This window comes from Girardinichthys multiradiatus, chromosome 3 (genome assembly GCF_021462225.1).
Source record: "Girardinichthys multiradiatus isolate DD_20200921_A chromosome 3, DD_fGirMul_XY1, whole genome shotgun sequence".
Classification (NCBI taxonomy): Eukaryota; Metazoa; Chordata; class Actinopteri; order Cyprinodontiformes; family Goodeidae; genus Girardinichthys; species Girardinichthys multiradiatus.
Window position 1 is genome coordinate 40,386,188 of NC_061796.1, and position 19,154 is coordinate 40,405,341.

The 19,154-nt window shown below is 38.0% G+C and overlaps 1 protein-coding gene across 3 annotated transcripts in view; it reads right to left on the bottom strand.

The window, feature by feature from the left end:
* Nucleotides 1-19,154, bottom strand: part of LOC124865681 (thrombospondin type-1 domain-containing protein 7A) — a 305,007-nt gene that overhangs the window by 166,452 nt on the left and 119,401 nt on the right. For all 3 annotated transcript variants that reach the window (XM_047360998.1, XM_047360996.1, XM_047360997.1), the window contains exon 2: nucleotides 6,712-7,546. In XM_047360998.1, coding sequence (XP_047216954.1) covers nucleotides 6,712-7,546 — 835 coding nt within the window. The remainder of the gene's footprint in view (nucleotides 1-6,711; nucleotides 7,547-19,154) is intronic.

The following is a 19,154-nucleotide window of genomic DNA, read 5'->3' on the forward strand; positions in this document are numbered from 1 at the left end:
ATGCTTGGTTGTTTGTGTGTTGCCCTGCGATGGACTGGCGATCTGTCCAGGGTGTACCCTGCCTCTCGCCCATAGACTGCTGGAGATAGGCACCAGCTCCCCCGCGACCCACTATGGAATAAGTGGTAGAAAATGACTGACTGTATGAATGTACATATGTATGAATGTACATATATATGTGTGTATGTATATATATGTATATATATATATCTGTATGTATATATATAAATATATATATATATATATTATGGCATGCCGTTCAGGAAATTATTTATATTTATATTCAAAAATCTGAATATATGGAATGAAAGTCTGAATATATGGAATGAAAGTCTGAATATATTGAATGAAAGTCTGAATATATGGAATGAAAGTCGGACTGCCCTCGAGGACTTATGGGTAATGTGGTTCAAAACATGCATAGTTGTCTGTAGGAGTGTTTTCGCGTGCTTTTGACACTTCATCGGCAGTGGCTCAAGCACTGTTCCAACCCTAAGTACGCATCAAACGAAGTACTCTAAAAGAACCCATAGATATTCTTATTTCATCCATTTTATTGAGGATCCATCCTTCTGCGGACTTGTGCCAGCATCATATCCCACAATACATACATACACACACACACACACACACACACATATACATATATACATACATACATACATACATACATACATACATACATACATACATATGTATATGTTTTATGTTTCATATACAGTATATGTATATGTTTTATGTTTCATATACAGTACAGACCAAAAGTTTGGACACACCTTCTCATTCAAAGACTTTTCTTTATTTTCATGACTATGAATATTGTAGCTTCACACTGAAGGCATCAAAACTATGAATTAACACATGTGGAATTATATACTGAACAAAAAAGTGTGAAACAACTGAAAATATGTCTTATATTCTAGGTTCTTCAAAGTAGCCACCTTTTGCTTTGATTACTGCTCAGCACACTCTTGGCATTCTGTCGATGAGCTTTAAGAGGTAGTCACCTGAAATTGTTTTCCAACAACCTTGAAGGAGTTCCCAGAGATGCTTAGCACTTGTTGGCCCCTTTGCCTTCACTCTGCGGTCCAGCTCACCCCAAACCATCTCGGTTGGGTTCAGGTCCGGTGACTGTGGAGGCCAGGTCATCTGGCGCAGCACCCCATCACTCTCCTTCTTGGTCAAATAGCCCTTACACAGCCTGGTGGTGTGTTTGGGGTCATTGTCCTGTTGAGAAATAAATGATGGTCCAACTAAACACAAACCGGATGGAATAGCATGCCGCTGCAAGATGCTGTGGTAGCCATGCTGGTTCAGTATGCCTTCAATTTTGAATAAATCCCCAACAGTGTCACCAGCAAAGCACCCCCACACCATCACACCTCCTCCTCCTTGCTTCACAGTGGGAACCAGGCATGTAGAGTCCATCCGTTCACCTCTTTTGCGCCGCACAAAGACACGGTGATTGGAACCAAAGATCTCAAACTTGGACTCATCAGACCAAAGCACAAATTTCCACTGGTCTAATGTCCATTCCTTGTGTTCTTTAGCCCAAACAAGTCTCTTCTGCTTGTTGCCTGTCCTCAGCAGTGGTTTCCTAGCAGCTATTTTACCATGAAGGCCTGATTCACACAGTCTCCTCTTAACAGTTGTTCAAGAGATGTGTCTGCTGCTAGAACTCTATGTGGCATTGACCTGTTCTCTAATCTGAGCTGCTGTTAACCTGCGATTTCTGAGGCTGGTGACTCGGAGGAACTTATCGTCCGCAGCAGAGGTGACTCTTGGTCTTGGTCCTGGGGCGGTCCTCATTTGAGCCAGTTTCTTTGTAGCGCTTGATGGTTTTTGCGACTGCACTTGGGGACACTTTCAAAGTTTTCCCAATTGTTGGGACTGACTGACCTTCATTTCTTAAAGTAATGATGGCCACTCATCTTTCTGTACTTAGCTGGTTTTTTCTTGCCATAATACAAATTCTAACAGTCTATTCAGTAGGGCTATCAGCTGTGTACTGTATAAATGGGGTCCCAACCCCATTTATAAGGCTTGAAATCCCACTTATTAAACCTGACAGGGCACACCTGTGAAGTGAAAACCATTTCAGGTGACTACCTCTTAAAGCTCATCGACAGAATGCCAAGAGTGTGCTGAGCAGTAATCAAAGCAAAAGGTGGCTACTTTGAAGAACCTAGAATATAAGACATATTTTCAGTTGTTTCACACTTTTTTGTTCAGTATATAATTCCACATGTGTTAATTCATAGTTTTGATGCCTTCAGTGTGAAGCTACAATATTCAAAGAGTTTTCTTTATTTTCATGACTATGAATGAGAAGGTGTGTCCAAACGTTTGGTCTGTACTGTATACAGTCATATTCAATATGCGTTCTGATTAAGCTCAATTGTCAGATTAAACACATGTTTTGAAAATAACCTTTAAACAGGTATAAAACACTTTTAATAAAGCCCACATTTCTGTATTAAATGTCTTAATGTTTTTCTGATGTAATTGCCTTACTTAATGTTCATAAGTATTCATAACCCTTGAAGGTTTTCAAACTCTTCATACAACCACAAACTTCAGTTGTTTAATTTGGATTTTTATGCATTAAACCAAGACATAGTTGCACATAACTGAAGCATAGGAAAAATGCATTATTTTTTGACAAGTATAAGTCTGAAGCATATGATGTAAATTTAAATCAAACACTCCAGTGTCCAAACTTTGTTGAACCACCTTTCACTACAATTGCAGCCATAATCTTTAAGATAATGTCTCTACCAGCTTTGTGCAAAGAGTTAAATTCTTGTCAGTCCTTCTAAAAAATGGCTCAGACTCCGTTATATTGGATACGGAGCAGCTGTGGACATCAATTCTTGTCATCAATACAGCTTCACCACAAACATTCTTAGTTGGATTTAGGTCTCATCTGTGACTGAGCCAATCTAAAACATAAATGTACTGTAATACAGATGATTCACATTCTATCTCTGGGTTTTCATCCTGCTGCAACTTGAACCTCAACCCCAGTCAAGAATTGTGGACAGGTTTTCTACCAGGATGCTTTTTAGCTCCATCCATCTTCCCATAAACTCTGACCAGCCTGCTGGGAAAAACCCATCCCCATAGCTTGATGGTCTTTACTATTTAAACAGAAACTTCTGAAAGCACAGAGTTGCACTGGATTTTATTAAATAATAGAGTGAAGGGAAATAAATAATAATGCACACCACACTTTGCATATTTTTATTCATAAATAATTTGGAAAACCATGTATGCTTTTCCTTCCACCTCAGTTATGCAATACATTTTGTTGACCTAACTGATAAAATACCAATAAAACACATTAAAGTTTGAGGTTGTGCCATCAAAAGTAAGGAGTAAACTCAATGCAGTTAATTCTTAATGTGTCTTTTACTTTTAAATGTCCCTCTAGATCAAGATATATGGTAAGAAGCAAACAGGTAATTTTCACACAATGCATGAAAAGTTTAAAATCTTCTCTGCAAGTTTGTGTAGCAACAATATTGTGTGAGCAAATTCGGGATATTATCACTCTCTGACATACTGTCTCTGATGGCTTTGACAAAACATACAAATGCACGTTTTCTTGAGCAATGTTTGATTTTAGTCTATTGCAAAGTTCATACTGACATAACTTCCTGTCAGGCATTGTGCTCTCTGATACATTGTTAGATGGGAAGAGTGTGCAGCAAGTGAATAGAAACTGACAACCATAAATCTTTCTTATTTACAGTCTGACAATGTGTCTTTGTAGCTCTCAGTAAGAATAATGACAGGTCACACAGGTTAGATCCGACATGAAGCAACTCAGATTTAAAGCATGTATTTTAGATAATAGTACACCATGTAAAGTATTTTGAAGAGCTGCAATTTTTTACTTTCTTTTCTTGAGTAAAATTACTGACTTGCCATACTAATCTTTTAAAAGTGTTGCGTCTTTCAGCTTTCTACCCACCTTCAATCATTAGAACGTGACCTTTACTTATATTTAATCAAATGTCAACATGGTTTAGGAAGAAAACCTAAAAGTCTTAAATTTTAAAAACATAAATTACAGTAAGCTTTTGGGTATTTTTTTAAAGCAGACACCTTTTTTTTAAACTACACTTTGTAGAAACCAAAAAAAAATCTTTGGAGATGTAGCCTGGTTAAACAGACATACTTTAATTGATTATGACAACTGCAAGACATCAAAACGCCTCTGTTAAAAATAAAAAAACTGGCTTGACAATAAAAAAGACTTGTCCAACAGGTGTCAAAAGGATGTATAGCTACTTATTATCAACATAGAAAAAAGTTGAAGTGAACATTCTTATTTTCTCTAAAGATCTTCCATACAAGAAACGTAGTTAGCCTTTGTAAAACCAATAGGGTCAAGAGAACAGAACATCCACCCAGAAAAACTGTTTTTTAGGTCGAAACATCTTTTGCTCCAGGAGTACAGGCGTTGGACAATGAAACTGGAACACCTGTCATTTTAGTGTGGGAGGTTTCATGGCTAAATTGGACCAGCCTGGTAGCCAGTCTTCATTGATTGCACATTGCACCAGTAAGAGCAGAGTGTGAAGGTTCAATTAGCAGGGTAAGAGCACAGTTTTGATCAAAATATTGAAATGCACACAACATTATGGGTGACATACCAGAGTTCAAAAGAGGACAAATTGTTGGTGCACGTCTTGCTGGCGCATCTGTGACCAAGACAGCAAGTCTTTGTGATGTATCAAGAGCCACGGTATCCAGGGTAATGTCAGCATACCACCAAGAAGGACGAACCACATCCAACAGGATTAACTGTGGACGCAAGAGGAAGCTGTCTGAAAGGGCTGTTCAGGTGCTAACCCGGATTGTATCCAAAAAAACACAAAACCACGGCTGCCCAAATCACGGCAGAATTAAATGTGCACCTCAACTCTCCTGTTTCCACCAGAACTGTCCGTCGGGAGCTCCACAGGGTCAATATACACGGCAGGGCTGCTATAGCCAAACCTTTGGTCACTCATGCCAATTCCAAACGTCGGTTTCAATGGTGCAAGGAGCGCAAATCTGGGGCTGAGGACAATGTGAAACATGTATTGTTCTCAGATGTAAATATTATTGAGCCACTTTGGGGTGATTTGGAGGAGCGAGTCAGGAAACATTTTCCTCCACCAGTATCACGTAGTGACCTGGCCACTATCCTGCAAGAAGAATGGCTTAAAATCCCTCTGACCACTGTGCAGGACTTGTATATGTCATTCCCAAGACGAATTGATGCTGCATTGGCCACAAAAGGAGGCCCTACACCATACTAATAAATTATTGTGGTCTGAAACCAGGTGTTTCAGTTTCATTGTCCAACCCATGTAGGTAGCAATTGGAAACTTGGCTTCAAGAGAAGCAAGAAGCTGAGGAACGAGGATGCAACACAGCTAATCCTATGGCAAAAAGACCGGTTTATCAGTGAGTCGGAAGCCAGACCACTGACAAGAACACAAGTGATGTATTAAATAGTAAAATTTCTAAAATATTACTAATATAAAAAAAATTATTATTTTTAACAACTTGCTTTATTTTTTGTGTCTTCTGTCAATAATAAAAAAAAAAAACACGCTAATGTCTGCCGCTCACCTGAAACACAAAGTAAATGTGTCTCTTTGCATGTTGTTGTCCATGATAATTAGCTGCAAAAGTTAAACTTTTTTCACTCAGTCTGAGAGCCAGACAAAGTTGTGAGCATTTGACCCCAGATGCAGTCTCACTGTATATTTTTATTTTAAATTCTCCAAAAACATCACATGTAGGGTAGGCTGGAAGTAAGTTAAATATGTCATAAAACTACAGACAGACTTTTAGAGTTTTAGTGGAGTGACAGATGATGTCCTCAGGACAATGTCTTCATGGGGACATTTTTAAAGCACACTCAAACCCTCGCGGGTAAAAGAATCATCACTCTTCAGAAACTTCCAGCTAGATCCTGTGCTACCTTGCATTTGTTTTTTTTGTCTTTTTCGCATTGTACATATTTCTCAATTCTGGTCATGGAAATGAACACAAGTGAGAAGCCTAAACAGAACTAAAAAAGAAAACTTGAAAAAATTATCCTATAAATATAAAGGCTTTTACATCCCAAGAACAAACTCTCACATTGAGTTTAAATGTAGGTTCATAATTGCATTTTAAATTTTTATGACTAGGCAATAAGTTCTATCATTCTGAGTGATGTTTGATTTCTTCATAAAATAGCAATTTAAAACTGCTAAGAAAAAAAAAATACTCAATGCCTTTTTTTGTGAAAAGCATCAAAGTCATGGCTAAGATTGATCTCATGTCACAGAGGGAGCCTTTTCTTGCCACTTCCTTCTGCAGAACTCAACATCAAATACACTTTAATGGTAGCTCTTCCTCATTGCTCTGACAGCATGGTGCTGACAAAGACCCAGCCAACAAACATCCCCCTCAATGTGTCACCTTCTGACAGGGAGGAACACAATTCAGGAGGACAAATCTGACATGTTTTGCTCCCATGGGCAACTGAAATTGACCAACAGGTAATTAGATAAAAATACAGATGGAGATATAGAAATATTGAAACTGAAGTCATACTTGATGTGTTGGTTTAACATACTGTGTAAAACATTTGCTTTAAATGTAGAGATAAAAAATACATTTACAGCCACACAGAATAAATAATAAAAAAGATCTGCCACTTACTTGCGAACCACTCTGCTCCCATTTCTGTGTATGCAGGTCACTTCCCTGGTCTGGTAGCCCACCTGAATGTCCCAGAATGGACTCTCTTGTCGGTTAAGGCGGTTCCTGGACCGTTTCTTTTGAATCAGCTCCCTGGTTTCAGGATCTTTTACTCCTCCTCGCTCTCTGAGCCCTTGGCCTTTGCCCTTCCTGCGTTTTGCTTGCCGTGCAGTCCGGGTCTGTGGCAGGGCACATGTGCTCCATGGTCCAACTCTAAGGCTGTACAGGCCTTCAGGACCCGTGCAAGGTCCTGGTTTACAGGACTGGAATTCAGTGAGATTAGGACAACCTGCTCCTCCAAAAAGTGGAGGAACCAGGACACTACGTATTCTGTTCCTGAGGCCTGTTCCGCATGTTTTGGAGCAGGAGGTCCATGGCGAATACTCGGATACAACACAATCCTGAGGGCAAGGGATCAAACACGCCTGCTCCAGGCGTGGCTTGGGCTCAAAGTACTCACAGATGGCATCCTCTGCAGGAGACCCGTCGGACTTGAGTATGCAGCCCACCTCCCGGATCTGAATGCCCTCTTCGCCTCCACTGCATGTGAACTGCCTTGGGGCCCCAAACGTCCTTGCAGACACTGGCACACACTCATTCCAGGCACCAAGTTTCCAGTCATACAGGTCCTTGTGCCAGTCACACACGCGGAAACAGTTCCTCTGGTTGGAGGGCCGCTGGCCCTGGTCACAGTTGGTGTGAAGTGTCGTCCAGCCGTCCACGTGGGCACACCAGACCGCCCGGCTTTGGCTTCCACCCGGCCCGCAGTCGCTGCCCATGCATCTCCCCCACGGACCTGGGAAACAGACAGGATCAGTCACTGTGAGGAAAAAGGAGCAATATACTTCTATGTTTCAGTAGTGATTTGAACAGCAACATAAAACAAAATCCTATTTACAGCATAAAACCATCAGCTAAAACTAGTTTTACAATTATTTGTCAGATTCGGGGAGTTGGGGTAGTTCCTATTTTAAAAATAGGAACTATAACTAATAGGAACTTTGTCTTGTAACTATAGGAGTCATTTAAAAGTAACATGAGCCATAGATTAACAGACTGGAGATATGGTCATATTCAATAAATTAGAACATTATTGGAAATTTCATTTATTTCAGTAACTCAATTATCTAAGTGAAACACATTATATAGATTATTTCCACACAGACTCTTGTTTTCAAGCCTTTGTTTCAGTTAATTATGATGGTTTTCTGCTTGCAGCTAATAAAAACACAACATTTAACATTAGAAGTTACATCAGACCAGTAAAAGAAATACATTTTTAATACAAAAACATAGATTAATGAAGAATATGTTTAATACCTGCCTAATGGTTTTTTTTCAAAGGATGCTTTTAATCTGACAATCAAGCCTCGTTGGAACCCACATTCTAATTTATTGAATATTACTGTAAACCGACATGCCCCTTGCATTTTCACATTTTGTCACATAAACACAAACCTCAAAATTTAGCCATTGGAGCGGTGTTGGACTACAGTGTTTCAGGACACTGGCCCTTGAGAACTGGAGTGTGAGCCCAAAGCATTCTAGCACTGTTTTAGAATGGCCCAGACCTAAATGTAATAAAGAACCTTTGGCAAGACATTTCCATATGCAGATGCTCTTCATTCTTGCTGACTGAGCGTGAGCAAAAATTTCAGTCTGTGTACAAAGCTTGTAAAAACATATCACAAACGACTTGCAACTGTAATAACAGAAAAATGGAGTTCAACAAATTATTAAATCAGGGGGTTGGATTCTAAGATTGCCAATTTTTCAACTTTTTGTTTGTAAAACAAATTGCCAACTATCCAATCCAATCTAAACGTCCAGCACATAGAAGTAAATAAACAAAGATACAAAAATAGTTTAAAAGCATTTGCATGTAAATAAAAGCTAAAATAAAATTAAAACAAACTAAAGAGACTGACAGTGCTAGAGTGATGTTCAACATTTTATGAGCTGCAATAGCAAAAGCATAGTCCCCCCCCTCTAAGCTATGTTTTGTTTTAGGCACACCAAGGAGCAGCTGGTCAGCTGACCTGGAGGTGTATAATGGTGCAGCAGCTCAGGGAGGTAGGAGAGGACAATTCCAGCTTAGAAACATAAAATAACATGAAATGATTCCTAAAATATATGGGAAGCTAGTGAATAATTTTCCTTTGAATTGGCTTGAAAAACAGAAAAGTTTAAGGTTCTAACATTATGAAATGCAATTCTTTTGCCTGGCATTCTAGATGAAAAGTGCAGAAATTACAAATTGTCAGGTATGCCTTCAATTTTGGATATTTGTCACTTAAAGAAAAACTTGAAACTTGAATTTAGTATCAATGTATGATTCTGCAAATTAACAGGCTTCTCCAGGGTGATCCTTGATCACAGACACCTGAATCTGGGTGAATCAGGAAAATAACACAAATGTAACCAAAACAAAGTTCACAAACAGATTTGATTAAAAATAAGTTGGGGAAAAAGTAGAAGGAAAGTTAGGCTGCAGTTACAAAAAATATTGACACACAAACACATGGACACAAATGGACACCAAGTGGATGTGTTCTTTATCAGGAGTAAAGCAATAGTGAAGATTATAGGGGATCAAAGGGAAGCAACTGAAAGACCAAAGTGCCACTTAACAAGCTCTATTGGCAGCCAGTATTGCCACAAACATTCAATACCACCTATTTTTCCACGTAAACATCTCTGGCACAGACATACAAGAGCAAGCTTTTAGATCACCATAAAAGGTTTAAAAAATTGCTTTAAAAATTATAGACCTTAGCGTGAAGACTGCAAAACCAAGTGCATAGATGATGTATAGAACAGGACACTTTTGCAAATTTAGCAAAAATTGACTAATTTAGTGAGATTTTAAAGCTCCCATCTGTGCCATCGGTAATTGTGGCAACACAGGAGGGGCTAAAAATAACTAAAACTAAAAATATAATCACAACCTCCCTTTATTTGCAAAACTTGAACCTAACTTGAATAAAACATTCTTTTGATTTTTTTGCCTATGGTTAAAGCCCTGTTATATACTCCAACAATGATCTTGTTCTGTATGTCGGACACAGCTCTAAGGCTGATTTATGATGAGAAACAAAAACAAGTGACAACAAATGTATTTTCAGTCTCTAAACAGTTTGTTTCAGAAAACTGAGTGGATCAATGACAAGTGTATATTTGACCCAAAATATTTGACTTTTTATTATTAATCCAATCCTGTAGGACTCACAATAAAAAGACACATAGGTGGTGATTAGAGAAGTATATTTATAAATATTTATTTATTTGGCACTTGGACCCCGGAGGAAGACACGAATGCTGAGAATGACATGAGCTTGAATGAACAACTTATTAATAGAATCAGAGATGTCTTCCCCCTGGGATCCTTTTGGTGGTGGAGTGGAGGCCTGAGGAGGTAGGTAAATCAGGAGGAGCTAGGATGCCAGATGGTGAAGGTGGGGAGGAGGAGGGTCGCAGCTCATCTTGAAGAGCGAGGAAGTTTGTGAGTGAAGATCTTTAAAGCAGAGCCTTGGAAGGTGATTGGCAGAAGAGGAAATGCAGACTCGATGCTGATTGGCTGAAGCGGGGACGCATGGTGGAGTCATTGGACAGAGCAGAGGAGAGGGTAAGTCTTCCAGATTGAATTTTCGTCAAAACTCCATAACGCAAGGAGAAACAATTAACTAATCTATTAAATGTGTTTTTTAATTACAGGTTTTCAAGTCTGCTCTTGAATGTTTTAATCTAAAATTAACCAGCCTGTGATCCAAGCACAATGAGAAAAAAATAAAATTAATTAATACAGTTTGACAGCACTCTGACGGCCTCATCCAAAAAGGTATTTATACCACAACAGGAGTGAAATCTAATTGATTTGAAAGCCCCACATTTCATTGAGCAAACTGATTGTGTTAGTATGTGGCAAATCAAAATGCTTCTAGTTATAATTGGATCACAGAAGTGCTTAGTGACATGTCTCAACAGTGGCCCTCTGTAGCATAACATTGTTTCTATACGCCTATCAGTGGACGGATATCTGAAGAGTAAATACATGGATAAAAAAGGCTATTCCTAAGTTTGTATGACAACATAACATGCTAGATCTTAAGTTGTTTTACAACCTTAGACACCTACAAGCACTGACACTATACTTTGTACCAATTGGCATAATTAACTGAAACTAGGATCAAATTTTATTTATTTGGAAGCCATCTTTCTTTTGATTGGACAGATTTGCTTGTGTATTTCTGTATATAAATTGCATCTGTTTGTCTTGTAAAGTGCCTTGAGATAACATTTGTTGCGAATTGAAGCTTTACACAAAATCTGAATTTATGTATTATGACTATTACCAACAATTTCACAAGATCACACTTTAATAAAATTCCTGTTATGCCATTAATGCAATGTTATTAGGAAAAGTAGTAATGAAAACTTACTACAATAGTTAGACCTCAAATTCACTGCATTTTAGGTGCACAAAGTCAAACACCAACCACAAGCAACTATGTTGTTTTTGCCATCTTTAGCAATTTTTAACTACTACCATTTTTCTGACTTCCTGTACCAGCTAGCTGTGCTACAAAGCAAAGGCAAGCTTGAATCAAGTTTCAGTTTTTATTTTTTTCTTGACTTCTTCTACAACAGTATTTTATATGATGTTCTTTGTTGTTGCTCGATTAAAGTTACTGAGAATGTTTGGCTCTATTATTTGGAAATTGCCTTGTAACACTTTCCAGACTGACACATTTGCTTTTCTAGGGTCACTGCTAATGTCTTTCCAACTTGGCATTGTGCTAACACACAATGTAATGTGCTGTACATTCCAAAACGCATACGTGTTTGTAATCCTCTGCTGCCACGTTTATTAGGAAAAGTGATTGCTACAAAGTCTTGATTTGATACAAAGGCTTTTTAAAGATAGAAAATATTTTACCAGTTGACATTATAGACAGTTTCATGTTATACAAGGATCTGATTATATATTTCTCTTTTAAAGTCAGTTCAAATGACATTTGTTGTGAACGTGTGCTACATAAATAAAATGGACTGAAAACTTAAATCACCAAAAACAAATCATATAAACAAAAACCCTTACTTGTAAAGAGGTGGTCATATTTTCTGATGTTCAGTTAATCAGGGAGATTTTATCAGTAGCATTACTGCTGCTAATTTATTGCCTTTCAAGTTCAAAAGGAATGCAAGTGTCTTAAATAAAAAAAACTAGGCTGGAAAATTCTGACATTGCAGTTTAACCAAATGAACTGCCACCTTTTATGTTGATTGCTAATATTTTGGGGTTTTGTTGGAAAATAAATACAGTTAAGAAGATTCTCCAGTGTAAAATGCAATAAATCCATGAGGTTTCGAAAACAAAACACATAACACTCAGATCTTATCAGTGTCAGACAGAATTAATCTCTTCCATGAGAAGGCTGAAACACCATCATGCTCTACTGGCTTAAGAATGTGAATTCTGACCTGTTGACAGCAAAAAAAGTCAAACTCTCTGCTACAATCAGTCTGCACTGACCTATAACAGTGACAGTCCTAATCTGGTGATACATCCTGCCCTCCCATGCATGGTGCAAGATTCAATGAGCAATGAGTCACAAGGTATGCCAGCAACATTGATACATCTCATCTCTGCATGTTCCACCACACATTGTGAGACACTGAAACAGAACCCAAGTTTTTCCTTCAAGTATAAATTTTTGTTTAGTCTCAGTAGTCAGAAGCTAACTTTTTAATATTGTAAGAAGTATAATTTAAATTTCTGAAAACAAACTATGCTTGACCTCCTTTTATCAAGTTTGGCAGGCAGCATTCAGGATGATAAATTACTACTGTAGATTAAGCAATATTCAATAACAATAAAAGTGGTCAAATCAATTTTCACATGAACATTTCATAAATTTAAATTGGCTGCTAGTTTGGTGTTTTTACTTCTACTATTGCACAAAGGATTTGCAAATTATATTCCTTTATGTAAGCTTTTATCCCCTTCTATCGTTAGATGTTCTCGTCATCAGATAATCTTACTGTACACTTCTTCAGTCTATTTGAAGGTCAAAGTACAAGTACAGGATTGAAAATCAAAGGAAAATGACAGCAAAAGATTGGAATAAACTTCAGACAATATTGATTGAGACCATCCTGAAATATTACATGAAAACCTTGATCCCAGGAAGCAAATTAAAAAGAAGGTGGTGAAATCTGCACGGTTCTCTACTAGACTTTCCATTTTACTGCAAACAACAATATGAAAGAGAATTAGGATCTAGAGTTTTAAATTTAACAACTTTAGAAATTTCTTTGGGCTTAGTGAATGTTCTCAGGCTCAATCACGTCCATTAAATATATTTAATTAACTACAAAGAAATCATGTAATTCAGCTTTGTAATAGCCGATTATGAAGTACTTGTATGAGTTTAAAACGTTTAAAAGTTTATATTTACATAAAACAATATTTTACACGCATGCTCGCCGACCAGATACTGAGTGTGGAGCGGACCAACCCGGACTCCTTAGTAATCGTTGTTGGCAACTTTAACAAAGGTAATCTCAACCACGAACTCCCCAAATATAGACAGTTTATAAAATGTCCGACCAGAGAGGACAACATTCTGGATCACTGTTACACCACCATCAGAGACGCTTATTACGCCATCCCACGTGCTGCACTGGGCCAATCCGACCACATCATAGTCCACCTGATTCCTGCATACAGGCAGAAACTAAAGCTCTGCAAACCTGTTGTGAGGACGACAAGGAAGTGGAGCAGTGAGGCTGTGGAGAATCTCCAGGCGTGTTTAGGCTGTACAGACTGGGATGTGTTCAGGACTACTACCAACAGTCTGGACGAGTACACAGAGGCTGTGACTTCCTACATCAGCTTCTGTGAGGACAGCTGTGTACCATCATGCACCAGGGTGAGTTACAACAACGACAAACCCTGGTTCACAGCTAAACTCAGAAGGTTAAGACTGGATAAGGAAGAGGCCTTCAGGAGTGGGGACAAAGACATATACAGAGAGGCTAAGTACAAGTTTGGCAAGGCAGTGAAAGAGGCCAAACGACTGTACTCTGAGAAGCTCCAAAACCAGTTCTCAGCCAACGACTCTGCGTCTGTCTGGAAAGGGCTCAAGCAAATCACCAACTACAAGCCGAAAGCCCCCCACTCCATCAACGACCGACGCCTCGCCAACGACCTGAACGAGTTCTACTGCCGCTTTGAAAGACAAAGGGACAGTCCTGCAACCATCCCCCACGACGCCCCCCAACAGCTGCAGCCACAATCCACCACCCCCACCTCCCCAACCTCAAGAGGGGCCTTGGCACCTCCAACCCCCACCCTGAAGTTCCCCCCCACCAGCCCCCTACCCACGCCGAGGACGGCTCTTTCCATCCAGGAGAGGGACGTCAACAAACTCTTCAGGAGACAGAACCCCCGGAAAGCTGCTGGTCCGGATTCTGTCTCACCAGCCAGCCTGAAGCACTGCGCTGATCAGCTGTCTCCAGTCTTCACAGACATTTTTAACACCTCACTGGAGACATGTCATGTGCCAGCCTGCTTCAAGTCCTCCACCATCGTCCCTGTTCCGAAGAAGCCAAGGACCACAGGGCTTAATGACTTCAGACCCGTCGCCCTGACCTCTGTGGTGATGAAGTCCTTTGAGCGCCTTGTGCTCTCACACCTAAAAGACATCACCGACCCCCTCCTGGACCCTGGACTAGGATGGTGCACTTCTACACAGCCATCATTGAGTCCATCCTCACCTCCTCCATCACCATCTGGTACGCCGCTGCTACAGCCAAGGATAAGGGCAGGCTGCAGCGTGTCATTCGGTCTGCTGAGAAGGTGATTGGCTGCAGTCTACTGTCGCTCCAGGAACTGTACACCTCCAGGACCCTGAAGCGGGCAGGGAAGATTCTGGCTGATCCCTCCCACCCCGGTCACAGACTCTTTGAAACTCTCCCCTCTGGCAGGAGGCTGCGGTCCATCCGGACCAAAACCTCACGCCACAAGAACAGTTTTTTCCCATCTGCCACCAGCCTGGTTAACAAAGCCCGGAAACCACCCTGACACTCTCCCTTTCCCCCACACCCCCCCCTTTTTTGCTGACAGGACACTTGTAACCTGTAACTCTATGCGTTACATTAACGCTCAGCTTGGACTCCTGCTTTACTTGCACAATGATCACCTGCACTGTTGTATTGCTCTTGCATCTTATACTGCTCTATATTTACTCTCACTCACTTAAAACTGTGCACATATATTTATATTATATTGTAGATATGTTTATACTGTTTAATTTGTACTGTATTGCACCAACTACGCCAAAACAAATTCCTTGTATGTCCAAAAACGTACTTGGCAATAAAGCTTTTCTGATTCTGATTCTGATTAAACAGAATATAAACAGGATTTTCCATCTCCATGTAACTTTTTCAGTACTACAAACCTACTCTTGTCCTTTTACTTTGATGGATAATATTTCTAAAACAAGATTTAATCACAAACAAACTACAGTATATGTAAAATTTATAATCACCTGAGTCAATAAAGCTTACTTAAAATTAATTCAAAATCCAGTGAATGAGCTAAATGCCAAGTTTCACTGGCAGACGGCTTAAAAAAGGATTTACTCATTTTCTCATCGCCATCACCCATTTAAAACAATAAACATGGATATACTTTGACCCAAACTATTCTGTTGTAGCTCTGGCTGTATGTTTTGGGTTGTTGTCCTGCTGGAAGGTAAACCTTCCCCCCAGTCTTTTACTATCTCCAACAGGTTTTCTTTAGTGATTGCCCTGTATTTAGTTCTTTCCACCTTTCAGTCTTCTCTGACCAGCTTCCCAGCTGAAGAAAAGTGTCCACTCAACATGTTTGGCCGCTAGGATTGTGTGTTCAGACTGAAGGGCAATGTTTTCACAAGTAGGCCAGAAATTTCAATTTAGGTCTCGAGTGACCAGTGCTGCTTCTCCTATGTTTCCTTGGTTCCCTATATGGCTTGTGGCAAGTATATTATTTTTCTTTCCACTTTTCCATTAAGGCCACATTAGTAAAATGCCAAAATATATTTGTCTAGTTAACAGATTCTTAGCTATGGATCTCTGCAGCTATGGATCTCTGTAGCTCCTCCAGAATTACCATGGGCCTCTTCAATATTTTTAAATTTAATGCTCTCCTTGACCGCCTCGTCAGTTTATATAGACAGCCATGTCTTTGTAGGTTTACAGTTGTACCATACAGTTCTCAGATAATGGAATAAACAGAGCTCAGTAAGATGTTCAAAGCTTGGAATATTGTTTTATAATCGAACCCTCTACTGCATTCCTTCATCTTCATGGTGCTGTTTGCAAGGCAATGTAAATGCAATCAAGCTTCAGAAACCCTCCTGCATCTATCTAAACTGCATAACTGTTCTCTTTTTTCCACTCTCAGATTTTAAAAGTGCCATTAAACCCATGCTCCTTTATTAGTGTTTTTGCCATTATACCAGAGGAGAGGCTTTTGAGCAGGTTTAAGCCAAATATGTTGGCATTTTGCTCTGCCAATACTGTTTTAAATGCAAAGACGACTCATTCTCGAGTGAATAACAGAATATTTGCAGCATCTTAAACTGGAAAATTTAATACTATTCTGCAACCCTTTTGGACATTTATTGTATATTACATGCATATCTGCTTTATTACTTTAACCTGTTTATTTTACTGTTAAAATAAATACTGTTTCATTTAATTTCCCTTTGGGATTAATAAAGTATTTTTGAATTGAATTGAATTATGTCTTTATTTTATCAGTTTGGGGGTTCTAAAGCTGAGTAGAAGAGCAGTGCTCTCTGCTTCACTTTGTTTTCACATTTACTGCTATGTTTTACTTGTATGAAAGACAGTTCTCTGAATGGGAGCAGAACATTATAAACAAAGCTTTATTTAAAAAAGTGGCCATTGTTCTGTTCACAAGAACCTTGCAGGCCCAATCCCTGGTAAGCCTATATTAATATTTGATAAACCAGCATTGCATTAGTTCTATACACTTTAAATTAGCCAAATGAATCCACCACAGAGCATTTTTCATTGCTAGCAGAACTACCAAAGATAATGTGAATGTTCAAAACCATGAGAGAAATCTCAACAATTAACACACATTATAAGGATAAAATACATTTTAAGGCACCATGGAAACTAATTCTGTCAAATCTCTCTCTCTCTCTCAATATATATATATATATAAATAAAACTGTATTAACTGAAAGTTAATGGACAGGCTGATCATCAGCAATCAAAAATAATCAGAAACAAACTTGCTAGATGGGAGGAACAGGTCTTCTTCTTCTTCTTGTTGGTTTTATTGGCGGTTGACAACAAACGTTTAGTAGCATTACCGCCACTTACTGGTATGGAGTGTGGTTCGTGTCGGTCTATCTATTTATATATATATATTTAATTCTACAAATTAAATAAATAAATATATCTTACCTATATGTATATATACAAATAGACATACTTACACATTACATTGTATTCTACCCTTAAATATCCTCCATACTTTCACAATTTTATCTACTATAATCAAATTCTATGAAATAATTTTGTTTTCTTTAAAACACGAATCACTATTTGTATATGTTCACTCCCTAAATTCTTCCTCAAAATATCTAATAAATTAACCTTTTCCTTAATACCTTCAAACTCTCTTCTCATATATCTTCTTTCTCTTTCATATTTATGACATTCTAATATAACATGTTCTATTGTTTCATATTTTCCACAGTAATCACATTTACCAGTATCATGCTTTTGAATTTTAAAAAGCGTATAATTAAGTCCTGTATGCCCAAATCTCAACCTTGTTATCACTCTTTCCTCCTTTCTATTTCGTCTTCCATTTCTTCTTTCTCCTACTATCTTCTGAATTTGATAAAACCATCTTCCTGTTTTTCCTTCATCCCACCTTTTTTGCCATTTTTCCATCAGCTTTCCTTGAACAATACTCTTTCCCTCAGATTTACTTGTTTTAACTATAAAACTAATAGGATTTTGAATTATCCTCTTTGCTATTTTATCTGCCCTCTCGTTTCCTTCTACTCCAATATGTGCTGGAACCCACACAAATATAACTATCAAGCCCATTTTTTGTATTCTGTATAATGTATGAAATATTTCTAATAAAATGTCCATCCTACTATCTGATTGATTATATTTTAAACTTAATAATGCAGAGCTTGAATTTGAGCAAATGACTGTTTTTAATGGTTTTATGTCTTCTACCCATTGTAAAGCTAATAATATAGCCAATATTTCTCCTGTGTATACTGATAAGCCGTCTGTAATTCGTTTTCCTATTTTTAGATTGAATTCTGGTACTACAAAAGCTATTCCTACTTTTCCATTTATTTTTGATGCATCTGTATATATTTGAATATATCTATAATAATTATTTAAATGTATCTGTACTGAATAACTATCTACTATGGAAGATTTATCTTGCTTCTTTTCCATTATTGACATATCTACTGTTGCTTCTGGTAGAATCCATGGTGGTATAATTGATATTGGTGATGTTTGACTAATTTCTAAATCAATCATTTTAAATTCTTTTACTTTCTTTTCAATTGTCCATCCAAAACTCTTCATTTCTTTCTTTTCTTTTTCCCAACATGGATTTAAAATTTCCCAAATTGGATGATCCAAGTTATTACCTTGTAAATTTAACCAATAATGTATTTCTAGTTTTATTCTTCTTAACTCTAACGACATTTCTTCCATTTCTATTTTCTATTTCTATTGCTGCTGTTGGTGTAGTTTTAAATGCTCCAGTACATAATCTTAATGCCTGATGTTGGATAATGTCTAATTTAACCAGATGTGTTTTAGCTGCTGAACCATAAACTATACAACCAAAGTCTATGTTAGATCTTATCATTCCTGTGTATATCTGTTTTAGTGATTTCCTATCTGCTCCCCAGTCACTGCCAGCCAAGCATCTCATAATATTTAAAATTTTCTTACATTTATCAACAACTTTTTGAATATGTATATTCCATTTTAGTTTTTCATCAAACCATAATCCTAAAAATTTTATATACTTTACTTGCTCTAATTCTTGGTTATATAATTTTAATTTTATTTCCTTGTTTATTTTGTTCTGATTAAATATCATTACTTTGGTTTTTTCAACTGAAAATTTAAATCCCCATTGTAACGCCCATTTCTCTATTTCAATAATAACCTCTTGTAATTTCTTTACAATGAAATCTACATTTTTTCCTCTTTTCCAAACAGCTCCATCATCTGCAAAAAGTGAACATCCCATTACTTCTCCAATATCTTTAAATACATCATTTATCATAATTGAAAACAATAACGGACTTATAATACTCCCCTGTGGAGTT